The sequence below is a fragment of the Castor canadensis genome, chromosome 17 (assembly GCF_047511655.1).
Source record: "Castor canadensis chromosome 17, mCasCan1.hap1v2, whole genome shotgun sequence".
In the NCBI taxonomy this organism is placed as follows: domain Eukaryota; kingdom Metazoa; phylum Chordata; class Mammalia; order Rodentia; family Castoridae; genus Castor; species Castor canadensis.
In genome coordinates, this window is record NC_133402.1 from 44045743 (window position 1) to 44058797 (window position 13055).

The following is a 13055-nucleotide window of genomic DNA, read 5'->3' on the forward strand; positions in this document are numbered from 1 at the left end:
AAAATCAGTGGTGAGTTAAGACCATATTGCAACCTCTTACTTAATTTTACTAATTAAGATAATTGCTATCATTCCAGCAGGAGTTTCTCACAAGTCAACACTGCAAGCCCCAAACACTTCTTGGCATTTACCACATTTACTTAAGATTTCTGGGATTTTTCTAAAGAAAATGCTTCAAAAGAGCAGACTGGTAGTCTTCCTAAAAGAAAGGACAATTCCATCCACCCAATCTAAACTGGGGGGTGAGGAGGAGAGAGCTGTAAGTATTCAGACAATTCTAGAACATAAGGGAAAACAGGCTGTTAAGCCTGACTGCCCAGGTTCCACTCCCAAACATACAATCTCCTCTAATATGTGACCTGAGCAAGTTACTTCAGCTGTTCATGCTTCAGTCTTTTCACTAGTAAATGAGAATCCTACAGTTTATTAGGAAGTTTAAATGACATTACAATTGACCCTTAGAATCTATCTGTGGGTTTGTGTTTCCAAGGAAACCTCCACTGAGGAAAACCCACGAATGCTCAGGATGCATAGAGCTCAGCACTGTACTGTGAATGCTTGATTCATTTTTTCCCACCCAACTCCTGCTAAAGACATGCTACCTTTCAACAAATCTCAAGTTGTCATTTCATCACTTAAATTAAGCACTTTCACTTTTACTTGCTTTTTGAACACCATTTGCTTCTGGGGAGGCAGGTTTTCACAAAATTAAGGGCAGGGAAACAGCAGATCACACAATGATTAAAACACAACTGATGGCAACGGAAGACTAACTGAGAGCTTCTCTGTATCCACTGAGCTGTACACTCAGGAACTTTGCTTTTTTTCATTCTTTTTTTTTTTTTGGGACCATATTTAGTCAAAACCACATGTAATAAACCCAGGAACAAATTGGGCTCTGTATACATTAAAAGTTCTTAGAGCAAATAATGAATGCTCAGTAAATGTTTTAGCTATTATCTCTATTTGGTAGAGTAGAAATGTTTAACTGTGCTTCTTACCTAAGGCACAAAATAGTCTATTTCCTTGGAACCTAACTTTCATGCTACTCTGAGGAATGATTTATTTTTCTAAACTGAAATAAATACAGGACATTTGATTGGTTCACCCACTTTAATAACAATACATATACCATGTTACCATCATGGAATGTAAATTCAGGTTAGACAAAAGAATTTTTACAAGTGCACCAAAGCATTCTGTAGTATTTCAAAGTTTGTAAAGAATGTTTGACCAAACCAGCTTATTCATAATCCATTAATGACTGCCATTTTAGGTAGTCTATTTAAAATTTATGATTCTTCTAGAAGAAATATACTGCCCACATTTAAAACTGTTCTGTCTTTGCCTTTGTATTAGTACTTTAAATACCTTTTTCTGCGTTGGGGATGTAGCTCAGTGGTAGAATGCTTACTAGTATGTGTGAGGCCCTGGGTTTGATCCCCATTACCACAAAACAAAACAAAAAATATCTCTATTATATCAATATGACATTAAAAATTATTCTAATATAATAGCAGCAAAAATACAATTCTGCAATTATAAAAGAGCTAAATTGGAACCGTAATTAAATTATTCTCACGTTTAGAAGTTGGATTCTAAAATACTGCCTCTATGCAGCTTTGTTATAAGCTTTTCAGATTTGGTTTAAACACAAATACACACACGCACACACTTTCAGTTGTGAGAAGATGCATAAATTATAGTTCATGCACTTACATGAAAGTTTTTCAGGAGGCAGTAAAGTCTAGACTGAATTTCTCAAAACAGTTCACATGGTAGGCAGAAAAAAGCTAAAGTAATTGAAGCAAATGGGATTCCTACATAATATACAAAGCTTGTGACATCCTGCAGCACATGGGAAGCACTTCAGGGCTGGCCTGCTGTCTTCTTTGGAACTAATTTTGTTATAAGGGTTTACAAAGGAGGACATTTTAATACTATCAAGTACATTTAGATGACATGTTTCTCTGTGTTATCTTGATTCCCGAGTGACCAGGTTAGCAAACTAGTCACTAATAATTTGGTCACCAAGCAAGTTAAGCCTACAAGAAAAGAAGTCATTATTCAAAATATGGTGTTATTGTCTGAATCCACTCAAATTATTTATTTCTGACACAAACACATAACCTCAATATGAGATGTCTAACTAAAGCAAGGACTTCCAACAAGACCGGGACAGCATTTCTTCTTCTAAGGTTTAGGTTTTGCCCAGAATTCCCGATACATGGAATAGCCCATACCTAAAGAAAAAGAATGCTAGGTAAGCATTAAAATAGTCTCTTCAATAAGCAAACACAAAGGAGTTTGTAAAACAGCTAAAAATAGCACCCGTGCTACTACAGAGTACACGCAGGAGATTACAACCCCAGGAGCTTACATGCTAGGCTTCTTAAAGCATTTCAATTTCTAAAATTCCTTTTATACAGAATTATCAAAGTTGCTCGAAGGCTAATATGACAAGGTCACGATGCTACAACACTTGTTTTATACAACAACCAATAGGTACCTGGCAACTTTGGAAGGAGGCATTCTTAATACATAAAACCAGAGCAATCATATTTTTTTTTTCTCAGAAAATGGATCTTATTACCAAGCTTATTTGCATATCTACTTAAAATTAGAAACTCAGTCATGGGCAGGATTAATTTTAGTTTCTTTCTTTAAAATCTCAGTAGAATATATCATAGACAATAAAACTATGTCACTACTTAAATTATTTTTATTAATTAAGTTTTCATAGGAAAAAGAGTAAGTGACATTTTCAAATTTAAGGTGACATTTTAAGGTTAGCTAAAAGTATCTGCCTTGATTTGTTTATAAAGAAACGCACTAATGGGGAACCACAAATTTGAAAATTTCCTGCTGGAACCTACCAAGAGTCATTGCTCCCACAACGAAGCCTTGGGCTGCCACACGCATGTGGATCAGATGAATGGACATTTTTGTATTTCCTCTACTCTTCAATTTGTATAATCCATATGCAACAATTGCTGCAAAACCTGCCATTCCTATAAAGCAAACAGTCACAAGTATGTTAATGCAACGGGGGGTGGGGGGGGAAGCGAGATGATTTTACCATCCGTAAATTACTTCCGATTATAAGATTCTTTATCAAACTGTGAGTTAACTAACATGCAAAGTTTCTAAGTTTCCCCCTCAGAACCAGAAATGTAAAACTTATAGCAAACAGTAGCAAACGCAGAAAGTCAAGATTATCTTTATAAGTGTGGGTTTTTGGAGTAAGTAGACAAATTCTTTTAAAAGAGTACCAGAGAAGGGCTGGGGATGAAGCTCAGTGGTAGGGCAGTTGTCCAGCATGTACATGGCCCTGGATTCAATCCCCCATCACAATAGAGTACCAGGGAATTAGGAGGAATTAAGCTAGTGTATTAGAACCAGTGTGCAGAATGTCTTGAATGGTTAACTCTTCCTCTCCATCCTACTTCCTTCCCTGAATGTAATCAGTTAATATAGCAGATGCAATCACATGTTACCATCACTGAGAGACACATCTTGCCCATATCCTTCAAGGTTTGAGACACTGCACTAAAAAGACTAATAAGTAGAGCAAGACCAAGGAGAAAGTAACAGAGCAATGTTAAGACTGTGAATTAAAAGGATTATGACCCTAAAACTCTATACAGAGCCAAGCTCTTATTGATTTCAAGGGCAAAAATCATTCAGGACATGACATTGCACATTTTCAAAGTACACCACTTATGTACTTTATTATATAAAAACCTACAGGAAATAATTCAAATGAAAAAAGTAAGTCAAAACAGAGAGCTCAAGAAATAAGGATACAATGTGTGCAATATAACGATGAGAAATGGAGCTGGTCAAATCCAGCAGTACGCCAGTGGCTCACGCCTGTAATCCCAGCTACTCAGGAGGCAGAGATAAGGAGGATCATAGTTCGAAGCCAGCCTAGCAAATAATTCAAGCGATCCCATCTCGAAAAAATCCTTCACAAAAAAAGGCTGGTGGAGTTGCTCAGTGTACAGGTCCAGAGTTCAAGACCCATACCACAAAAAAAAAAAAAAAAAAAAAAAAAAAAGCTATTAAAATCTATACTGGTTCTGTGAAAAATAAGTGTAATATAGAAAAGTTATTAACTGGAATTAAGATTATGATTATTACAACAAAAATATATGCTAAAAGTCTTACCTTGAGTTAGGGAATAAACTTATATTCATTTTAAATACTTTAAATAAATGTAACCACCATCAGTACAGAATACCTGTAGAACTACCAAATCATTGAAAGAAAAATTAAAAAGAGGAAACAGTAAGTAAAATAAACAGAAAACATTCATTAGGGCCAGGCCTGGTGTCACACGCCTATAATCCCAGTTACTTGGGAGGCAGAGACAGAAGGATCATGATTTATGGCCAATCCAGGGAAAAAGTTAGTGAGACCCTATCTCAACAAATGAGCCAGGAATGTTGATACATGTCTAATCCCAGTGACCTGGGAGGCAGAGACAGGAATATCACGATTCAAATCCAGTCTAGGCAAATAGTTAGTTAGATCCTATCTCAACAAATGAGCTAGAAATGGTGGTACATGCCTAAATCCCAGTTGCTCAGAAGGCAGAGGTAGGAGGATTGCTATCCAAGGCAATTCCAGGAAAGACTCTATCCATAAACAATCTAAAGCAAAAAGGGTTGGGATGTATGGCTCAAGTGGTAGAACACTTGCCCAGCAAGCTGGAGTCTGAGTTCAAACCCAAGTACCACCAAAAACAATAACAACAACAAAAAAAAAAGAGAAAAAACATAAATAGTAGAAATAAAACTTAGAGGACTTAGGCTGAATGTAGGTTAACTTCCTCTAGTTTGCTTAAAAAACAAAAACACCTGGACACATGCTTTGTATAGGAGATACAAATGGAAGGATGGGCAATGTGAAGACTCGGCCATGTAAGCAAAGAGAAAGCAAGAATATCAACAGTAATGAGTATCAATGAGGGATTCTAGGAAAGGTGCACTGATTGTGTCACACATACAGACGATTTATAAGAAGAAGAAGGCTAACCCATAAAAGCTCTCAATCAATACAGCAAACAAAGCAAAGATTATCAGCAACACAAGCACACTATTAGAAGATAAGCAAAATGGAAAAAGTAAGATGACTTCTAGAACTACACAACTAAATGATATCAGATAACCTTACTAAAATTTTATATTCTTAAATAAATAAAATTTAATACTTTAAATATTAAAAGACACCACGCATTTTTTTCAAATATCTATGCAACTTCAACATATAATCATTCATTAGGCCACAAAGAAAATTCCAAATTTCAAAAAGGCTGAATTTCTAGAATGCATAATATAAAACCAAAATTTAAGAATTAAGATATAAAATAGTAATACACATATTTCTATATATACCCTAAGCACTGAGAAGTTAAGTGCTTCCAACTGGGTTTGGATATTAAAGTAAAAACTGAGAGGTTAGGAAAACTGAAACAGCTATATTAGCATCCAAAGGAAAAAAATACTAGTTCTTAGAATAAACAAAACAACTGCCACACCTCTAGAAAGTTAGGCCCAAAAGGGATAAAATAAAAATGCACCATTAATAATGAGAAAGAGGATTTGAGAATGGAAATACTAGAACGTGGTACATTGGCCAATTTTCATCCAAATATTTTGTGTCCTTAAATAATTTTGTAGTTTTAATTTCTCTAGGGCTTGCAATTCCTGGATTTTCTTTTCTTTTCTTTTTTTTTTTTGATGCATTCGTGAAAGTAACTTTCTAATGGCTTTTCATTTAATTTTCCTGGAATTCCTATATAGATAACTGCATAAATGCAAACCAATAGTGTTTCTTCCTAAAGTATGTCCTCAGCTTTTTTCATGTGTCAGTAACTGTTTAGGAACTTCAAGCAACAACAGCAGTATTCACATGTATCCCTGTCTTATTCCTAACTTTAAAGAGAATGCTTCTAGTGTTTCAACACTAAGTATAATTTGAATTTGCTTTTGGTTTCTAGAATAAACTCTTACAATTTGCTGATTTTAAATTTCCTAGTAAGATGATCATAGCTGTAGGTTTAATGTGTGTAAGGCCTTCAGGGCACTGCACGCCTATGTGACTGACCTCAGTAAAACCTCAACACCAAGGCTCAGCAGACTTCTCTGGATAGCAGTACTTTGCCTGTGTTGCCACACATCATTGCTGGAAGAATTAAGTATACCCTATGGGACTCCACTGGGAGGGCACCCCATACACTTGTGCTTGGTTTCTCCCAGACCTCATTTCATATTCCTTTGTGCACTTCACCTATATCCTTTTGCTATGATAAACATAACCATAAGCATAAGAGGTTTTTTGTTGTTGTTGAGTCTTTTGTGTCTTGGCAAATCATAGAGCCTGAGAGTGGACTTGGGATCTCCTAGCACATTATTCACTGAAGTAACAGTAAATAAAACAGGGTATCTGAAAATACACATTACAATTCTTGTGATAAGATCTACATCATGCCAATCTTAACATACTTCAACAAGATGAGAAAAAAACTGAAAATAAATTATTTCAGGATATGGTTGATAAACAAGTTTATCATGCATCTATTGTTTCAAGCTTATGGCAAACTGGTTATTAGAATATCAAAATTAGACTTACCAATAGGGACAAATGGTGCCTCTTTAGCTTTTCGGATAAACTTAGATCCTTGATCTTCATCATATGAAGAAAGAGAAACGTCTGTGTTGGTTGACATTATGACTGCTTGAAGAATCTTCCTGAAAGAGAATTTCTTTGAGGTCCTGTAATTAAAAGCATTTAGAGCACTGCTAACCTGAATGGATTTAATATTCCTGTTTCCATGAAACCTGATGTTATCCATCAACTCAAAAAAAATTAGAAATTAACTGTATTTTTAAACTATAGCCTTTAAAGAGAGTTGAAAATGTTATTAAAGAGAGTTGTAAATATTACATCATTTTGCTTTTTCTCCCATACAACCAATTTCTTTTTAACATCATATTATTAAAAACAGTACATTTTTTAAAAAACTGAAATTTTATCAATAACAATAGTAGCTATTAATTTTTCAGGCTATCTCCATTCTTAGTCAGCTTCAATTTGACAATTTTCAGTTATTCAAACCAGTATACCTCCTACTGCCTATTCAATGGAAATCCTATTAAGCCTTTTTTTAAGTGTAGTTAAACACAGGGTTTATTGCTCTCCCTGTGGATTTAGTAACTCTGACATGCTACCTGGCTTCTATTCTCAACTTGGAATAGTTCCAATCTGTTACACTAATCTATATTTTTGATGGTGGTTGTCTTTTGGGAAAAGATCACAGTTATTCTAATAGCCAAATCTTCTATCCAGATTATTCTTTTACAGACATATATTAAGTAGGATTGCTAGAAGTGGCTCCTTTTGAATAGACTTTATGTTCAGTTGAACATAATACAACCTTTTTTAATGACCTGGGATAATTTGCTCCACCAAGGCCTTGTGCATCCAAGGCAAGTGCTCTACCACTGAGCTACAGCCCCAGCCCTGGGGTTTTTATTATTCATGTCACTGTACTTACCTACCTTTCTTTACAGATCTTCCTTACATTTCCCAGGTTTCTTCTTTAAAATTTTCTACTTCTTTTCATAACATTATTCCTTTAATTGGTACCCAAAAAGGCAAGAGACTGGCCTGATAGTTATATGAATAAGAGGTCAGGGTAAAATTTCATTCCCATTATCATAGGGAGTAAAGGTTCCTTTCTCCCTTTCACTCCTCTTCTCTATATAGGAAGTTTATAGACATTTTACTACAGTAAGACAGTAACAAATTCAATTTCACCTGTCACAATAACTGTGTATACTTCGAAGAACAATTTTGAACTGCTTGTGAACTTTACTCATAAGGTAAAATAAGGAAGTCAAACGGTATACAGAGCACCCATCTCTGATAAGTTTCAATTACAATAAGCTCAAAACTCAATTGCCCCTCCTATTACCCTTAGAGAACCTTGCATTCACGTCTGGATTTTTTGTGTGCATCCTGCTGCCTTCAAAGAAAATGTAGCTCTAGAGAGGTGACAGGGGTGGTGGCGTGTTTAGTTTGAAAAGTGAATTCTTCCCTCCAAACCTCCATTGAGAAGAGTCAATCCTGACATTTAAGAGAAAATACCTTGGCTAGATAGGAGACAATTCAGATTAGAATTAAATCTCTGTTTCCTTTTCTTTTTATTCTCCATTATTTCCTAACTTAATAAACGCTTACTGAAATTTTATTATATACAAAGTTCAGTAAGTTCTAGGCTCAGGACCTTACTATATTTGCAGCGATAAAACAAAGACTGAGCTGATGGACTGGCTCAAGTGGTAGAGTGCCTGACTAGCAAGCATGAGGCCCTGAGTTCAAATCTCAGGACTGCCAAAAAAAAAAAAGTAAAAAATACCAAGTAACAAATACTAAGGAGCCAGGCATGGTGGTACCCACCTGAAATCCCAGCACCCAGGAGGATGAGGCAGTCTGTGCTACAAAGCAAGACCCTATCTAAAAGAAAAGACAAAAACCACAAACAAAAATACTGAAGTAGCTAATGATTAAGAAATTAATTTTTTTAAATAAGAAAGATGACTGGGTATGCTTACTTGCCAACAACATAACATGGGGACTGAATTTGGAGGGACGTCTTTTAAGCAAAGGAGGTCTGAGAAGTTTCACAGAGAAAAGTCAAGACTTGATTTGAAGAAACTATGTAAATGGACCAGATAGAGGGATTAAACTATTTATCTCAGACAGCTAGGCTTCGTAGGCGTCTTCTTACCTAATCATAAATTCTCAAAAGCTGTGACTGTTTATCACAAATCCTCCTCCACTTCCCTCTTCAGCCCCACATTCTCACATTAGTTTTCTGAATGCTCTGTTTCCACAGCTTTGAATGTGCTGATTCCTCTGCGCATGACAGTTGTCCTCCATCCCCCACTTTCATCCTCTCGGAAACTTCCCTAGATAATTGCTGATTTTTTTTTCAGGTTTGCATCTCAATTGACCTCCTCTGGGAAGTCTTTGAATGCCTAAGTTTATCATAAATGCTATACACCCTGTAATTTCTTTATAATAATCCTTATAACCATCTGTTTCTTTTGCTAGCACCCTTGGAGTCAGGGGCCTATACCTGCTCATATACACAACCATGGCCTGTTTCAATGTGCTGCATACTTGCAACATTTCACAAAAATGCTTGTTGAATAAGTTAAAAAGTTATTCTCAACAATTAAAATTATTCTCAGATAATTTATTTTGAAATAGTGAAAAAAAACCAATTATATACATTAGAAGAATTTAACCAGTGTGAAAATGCCAACCTAAACCCAAAAGAGGTGCTAACTTCTTTTACTATTCTATATCGTATCTATAAAAAAGAGATGACAACCTGAGTAGGTCTTGGTTCCTTGTAACCACAAGAGATAAAACTACTACAGACTATAATCCATTTTTAAAAACTAAAAACTGCTACAGACATTTTCCTCCTTTGTGTAATTACTTCTAAACTAAAACATTACTAGAGACCTGCTTCTCAGAGCAAGAAAGTTGGGATAGAGCCCAAGAGTAGGGCACCAGCTTAGGACACACAAGGCCCTGCATTTGATCCCCAGCATATTTAAAGGGGGGAAAAAAGGCTGGAGGCATGGCTCAAGTGGTGGAGCACTGCCTAGTACTGGAAAAGCCCGGAGTTCAAAACCCAGTACTACAAAAAGAAAAAACAAAACAAAACAAAAAAACAAAGTTGGTAATTTTTTCCTCTAATTATTTCGCACGTAGATGACTATTAATTGAGCAAAAGGTTTTTTTCTCTTTTTAGGAGGGACAGAGAGAACTGTCTATTGCGTATAAAAGAACAGAAGGAACTCTGTTATCCTCCATTCCTTACCTAGACATGACTGAAGCTTGTAAGTGTAGGACAGTTCACCTCACTTTCAAAAAGCAGCACTGTCGTTAAGATTTAGGGTGTGGGGAACCACGTGGTCATTACTCGCCTAATGACAGCAGCATGTGCAGCATACCTGTAATCCCCACAGTGAGGAAGCTAAGAGGAGGATGAGTGTTTGAGGCCAGTTTGGGCTACATAATGAAACCATTTCACATTAAAAAAAAATAATAATGATTAAGGATAATTTTTCTCTGATCCAAGAATTCCTCATGTGCATAAAATCAAACCACATATCACAGAGCTGTTATTCTAAGTTCAAATTATATCTTTATATCATTCTAGAAATGATAAAACCATACTTCAGTATAAATCTAAAACACGTTCTGAGTATAAAATTTTGATAATTGCTTAGTAATTAGAAGTTTCCCAAGCATTCATGAAATACAGCCACTTGAATTTTAAAGGATATTCTTTCAAAGTTTCAAGGCCAATAACCTCAAATCACCATCTGAGAGCAACAACCAACCAGATGAGTATCAATATGCTTATTTTATAGGCGGGTATATGGTTTTAAAGAGCTATGGGAATTGTTCAACACCAGGAATACATCTCTGGAAGGACAGGATTAGAACCCAGCTCTCCTGATACACAGTCTAGGGTTCTTTTGGTTGACCATTACTAAATCAATTTTATGATGCTGGTCCAATTTTCATCTGAAAAATATAAAAATCCATTCCTTAACAGAAGCCTAAAACGCTCTTTGAATTATAAAAACTGTAAGTCACAGCCTCAAGTTAAATGGAATCTTCTTTCTCTGGTGATTTAAATTATGTAACCCATCAACAATCAGCCACTCAAAGTCAAGCGTGTAGAAAACGAATATAGGCTTCGCTGACATACTACTGAAGATCGTTACAAACACATGGGAACCCAGAAGGGAGAAAAGAGACGACGGATTGCCCAGCATCAGGTGATTTAACAGAGGATCTTCGCAGCCTATTATGTTGAGACAATGGCTTCAAACTCTGATTTTATGTCACCTATAGCTTGTTTAAAATGGCTGCCAAGGCTCCAGGCTGGAGACAGCCTCAAGATGGTCTGGGGCAGGGGCCAAGGATTTGTATTTCAAGAAGCCCCCTGAAACGATTCCGGTGCACAAATGAGTAGCAGAGGCCTGGTACTCAGGACTCCGAACTACGTGTGTCACACCCGCCGAACCTGTCAGAAATTTGCGTCCAAACCGGTCACACTGGAAGGTGCCTGGCACTTCCGGAAGCAGATTACTTTAGTGGGGATTACCCTACAGAGGGAAAGACCTGCTTCCCACCCCAGGCATAAAAGAGAAAGGCGAGTAATACTGCTGAATCAGTTTGGCTGCTCCCTCTCGTGAATTCAGGAGATGCCTCACTTACACCGGGTCCTAGGCCTTCCGACCTCCATAGGGTCGCAAAGGGTGGGAGGAAACTCCGGATCCGGAGCCGGGTACGATCAGGACTGGAAGGTCCTCTGCTTTCACGCCCTCCCCTCACCTTCCACCCTTCCTCCCGTTCTTCCTGTGACCTTGTCAGGGCTTCGGGGTCGCTCGCTCGCTCGCTTTCCTGTCCCTCCCCACTGGCCGCTCAGCCCTCGCAGTCAGGCTCCGTGGCCGCCCGCCCGCCCGCCCGGTCCCAGAAGCACTGCCATCCCGTCTCTCATCATTGCCCCACCGGCGAATCTCCCCCCCTTTTGGCCACGATTCACGCCACAAGCTTTTCTTTCATCTCCTTTCTGCCTCCGTATCCGCTTACCAGACAGGACCCCAAGGCCTTCCGACCTCTCACCTGATCCTCCAGGCCCGGGCCCCAGCAACTACACGTCGCCCCCTTCATGACGTGCATTCTCCATCAACCCCCAGCCCTCTCTCCCTCGGTCCTTTCGGCCCAGCCAAGCGCTGCCCTACTTCTGCCCGCCCCGCAGTCTGGTGATGGCGGCTCAAATACCCGTCCTTGCTTCACTTACGGAAGACAACAAGACCCCTGGCGACCCAACCGGCTTCTGGCCACTGACTGAGCACCTGGTCCTGCGGGCTTCTCCCCGTCCCGCCCACAGCCTGCTCTACCCAATCACAAGCCAGCGGCATGAACGCGGGGGAGGCTGCGCCCCGCGTTGCGTGCGTGTGCGCGGTGGGTGGGGCAACCCGAAGCGGGTCTCAGATTGGCTGGGACCCGTAGGCGGGTGGGGCTTCGCTTCTACTAGAGTGTATGGATCGTGTCAGACGTGAGGGCTGCTCATCCTGGGTTCGCGCCAGGTCGTTTGAGGACTGCTGGCTCCTGTCCCGGGTCACCTCATATTTCTCTCGCCCTTTTACACTCGGGCAGCTGGGGCGAGCGCCGCGAACGCCTGTTCCAGAGCCCTGGCCGCCTGCGGAACTCCGTGCGGGGCTGGGCTGGGGGGCTCGGGGTAAGGGGTTTCTACCTTGGCAGGGCCTCGGGAAGCTGCGAGTGAGGTGGGGGCACGCGATGTCCCCGGGACGACCACTCTTTCCGTTCTCGTGGCGGTTCGCCACGAGCGTGCGCTGTCAAATCGTCTTTGGGGTCCCCTCCCAGAGCTTATTCGCTTATTCGCCAGTGGGGAACAGCCCGGGTCTGGAGAACTGCGACCTCAATCCAGATTGGGGACGTTTCTCTAAGAAAGGAAGTGTCAGAGGCCCCTATGGCATCCAACTTCCGGGGACAGAACTGTCCCCGGAATATCTGTGGACATTATGCAAAACACGGACGCGGGCACCGTGGGGCTATTGGTGACTATAGTCTCTTAATATGACAAGGCAGACTGACAGTTGCGCTAGCGTACAGGTAGGTGCTAAGTCCATGGGCTGAGGATTTTGAAAATCACTTAAGACAGGTGTAGGAAACATTTCACTCATGCCATGTAAGATAAATTCAAAACTCTATACCTTGATTATGTAGCGGTTTTTACTACTTTTGAAGGTACATAACGCCTGGTTGATCCTGGATCTCCACAAACATTATTTGTGTTGTGTAGGAACTCAATAATGGTAAATGAAGGAAAGACACTGCTGCAATAACTGGAGGCCTTGAAAGATAAATGGGATAACCAGGGACTCTATTAGGAGTATGAGAGTGGACTGTGCCCTGTTCTGAGTTACTCC

At 39.3% G+C, this 13055-nt stretch overlaps 1 protein-coding gene across 4 annotated transcripts; it reads right to left on the minus strand.

Moving 5' to 3' along the window:
* Positions 1–1094: 1094 nt before the first annotated feature.
* On the minus strand, positions 1095–12514 carry Higd1a (HIG1 hypoxia inducible domain family member 1A). 4 transcript variants are annotated; one of them, XM_074059967.1, is made up of 4 exons: positions 12359–12514; positions 6637–6755; positions 2877–3011; positions 1095–2243 (listed from the first exon to the last, which is right to left on the minus strand). In XM_074059967.1, exons 2-4 carry the CDS (start codon positions 6731–6733, stop codon positions 2194–2196), a joined length of 282 nt encoding a protein of 93 aa, XP_073916068.1. In that variant the 5' UTR covers positions 6734–6755; positions 12359–12514; the 3' UTR covers positions 1095–2193. The 4 variants fall into 4 exon arrangements, with proteins under 4 accessions (XP_073916068.1, XP_020027484.1, XP_020027485.1 ...); XM_020171895.2 differs by lacking the exon at positions 12359–12514 and adding an exon at positions 11903–12051; XM_020171896.2 differs by lacking the exon at positions 12359–12514 and adding an exon at positions 11725–11867.
* Positions 12515–13055: the final 541 nt, after the last annotated feature.

Coding starts and splice junctions, on each gene's coding strand:
- Higd1a (XM_074059967.1), bottom strand. CDS start 6,733: ATGTCAACCAACACAGACGTTTCTCTTTCTTCATATGATGAAGATCAA. Junction 3,012..6,636: donor GGCACCATTTGTCCCTATTG/GTAAGTCTAATT, acceptor TTTGCTTTATAG/GAATGGCAGGTTTTGCAGCA. Junction 2,244..2,876: donor TGTGGGAGCAATGACTCTTG/GTAGGTTCCAGC, acceptor CTTTTTCTTTAG/GTATGGGCTATTCCATGTAT.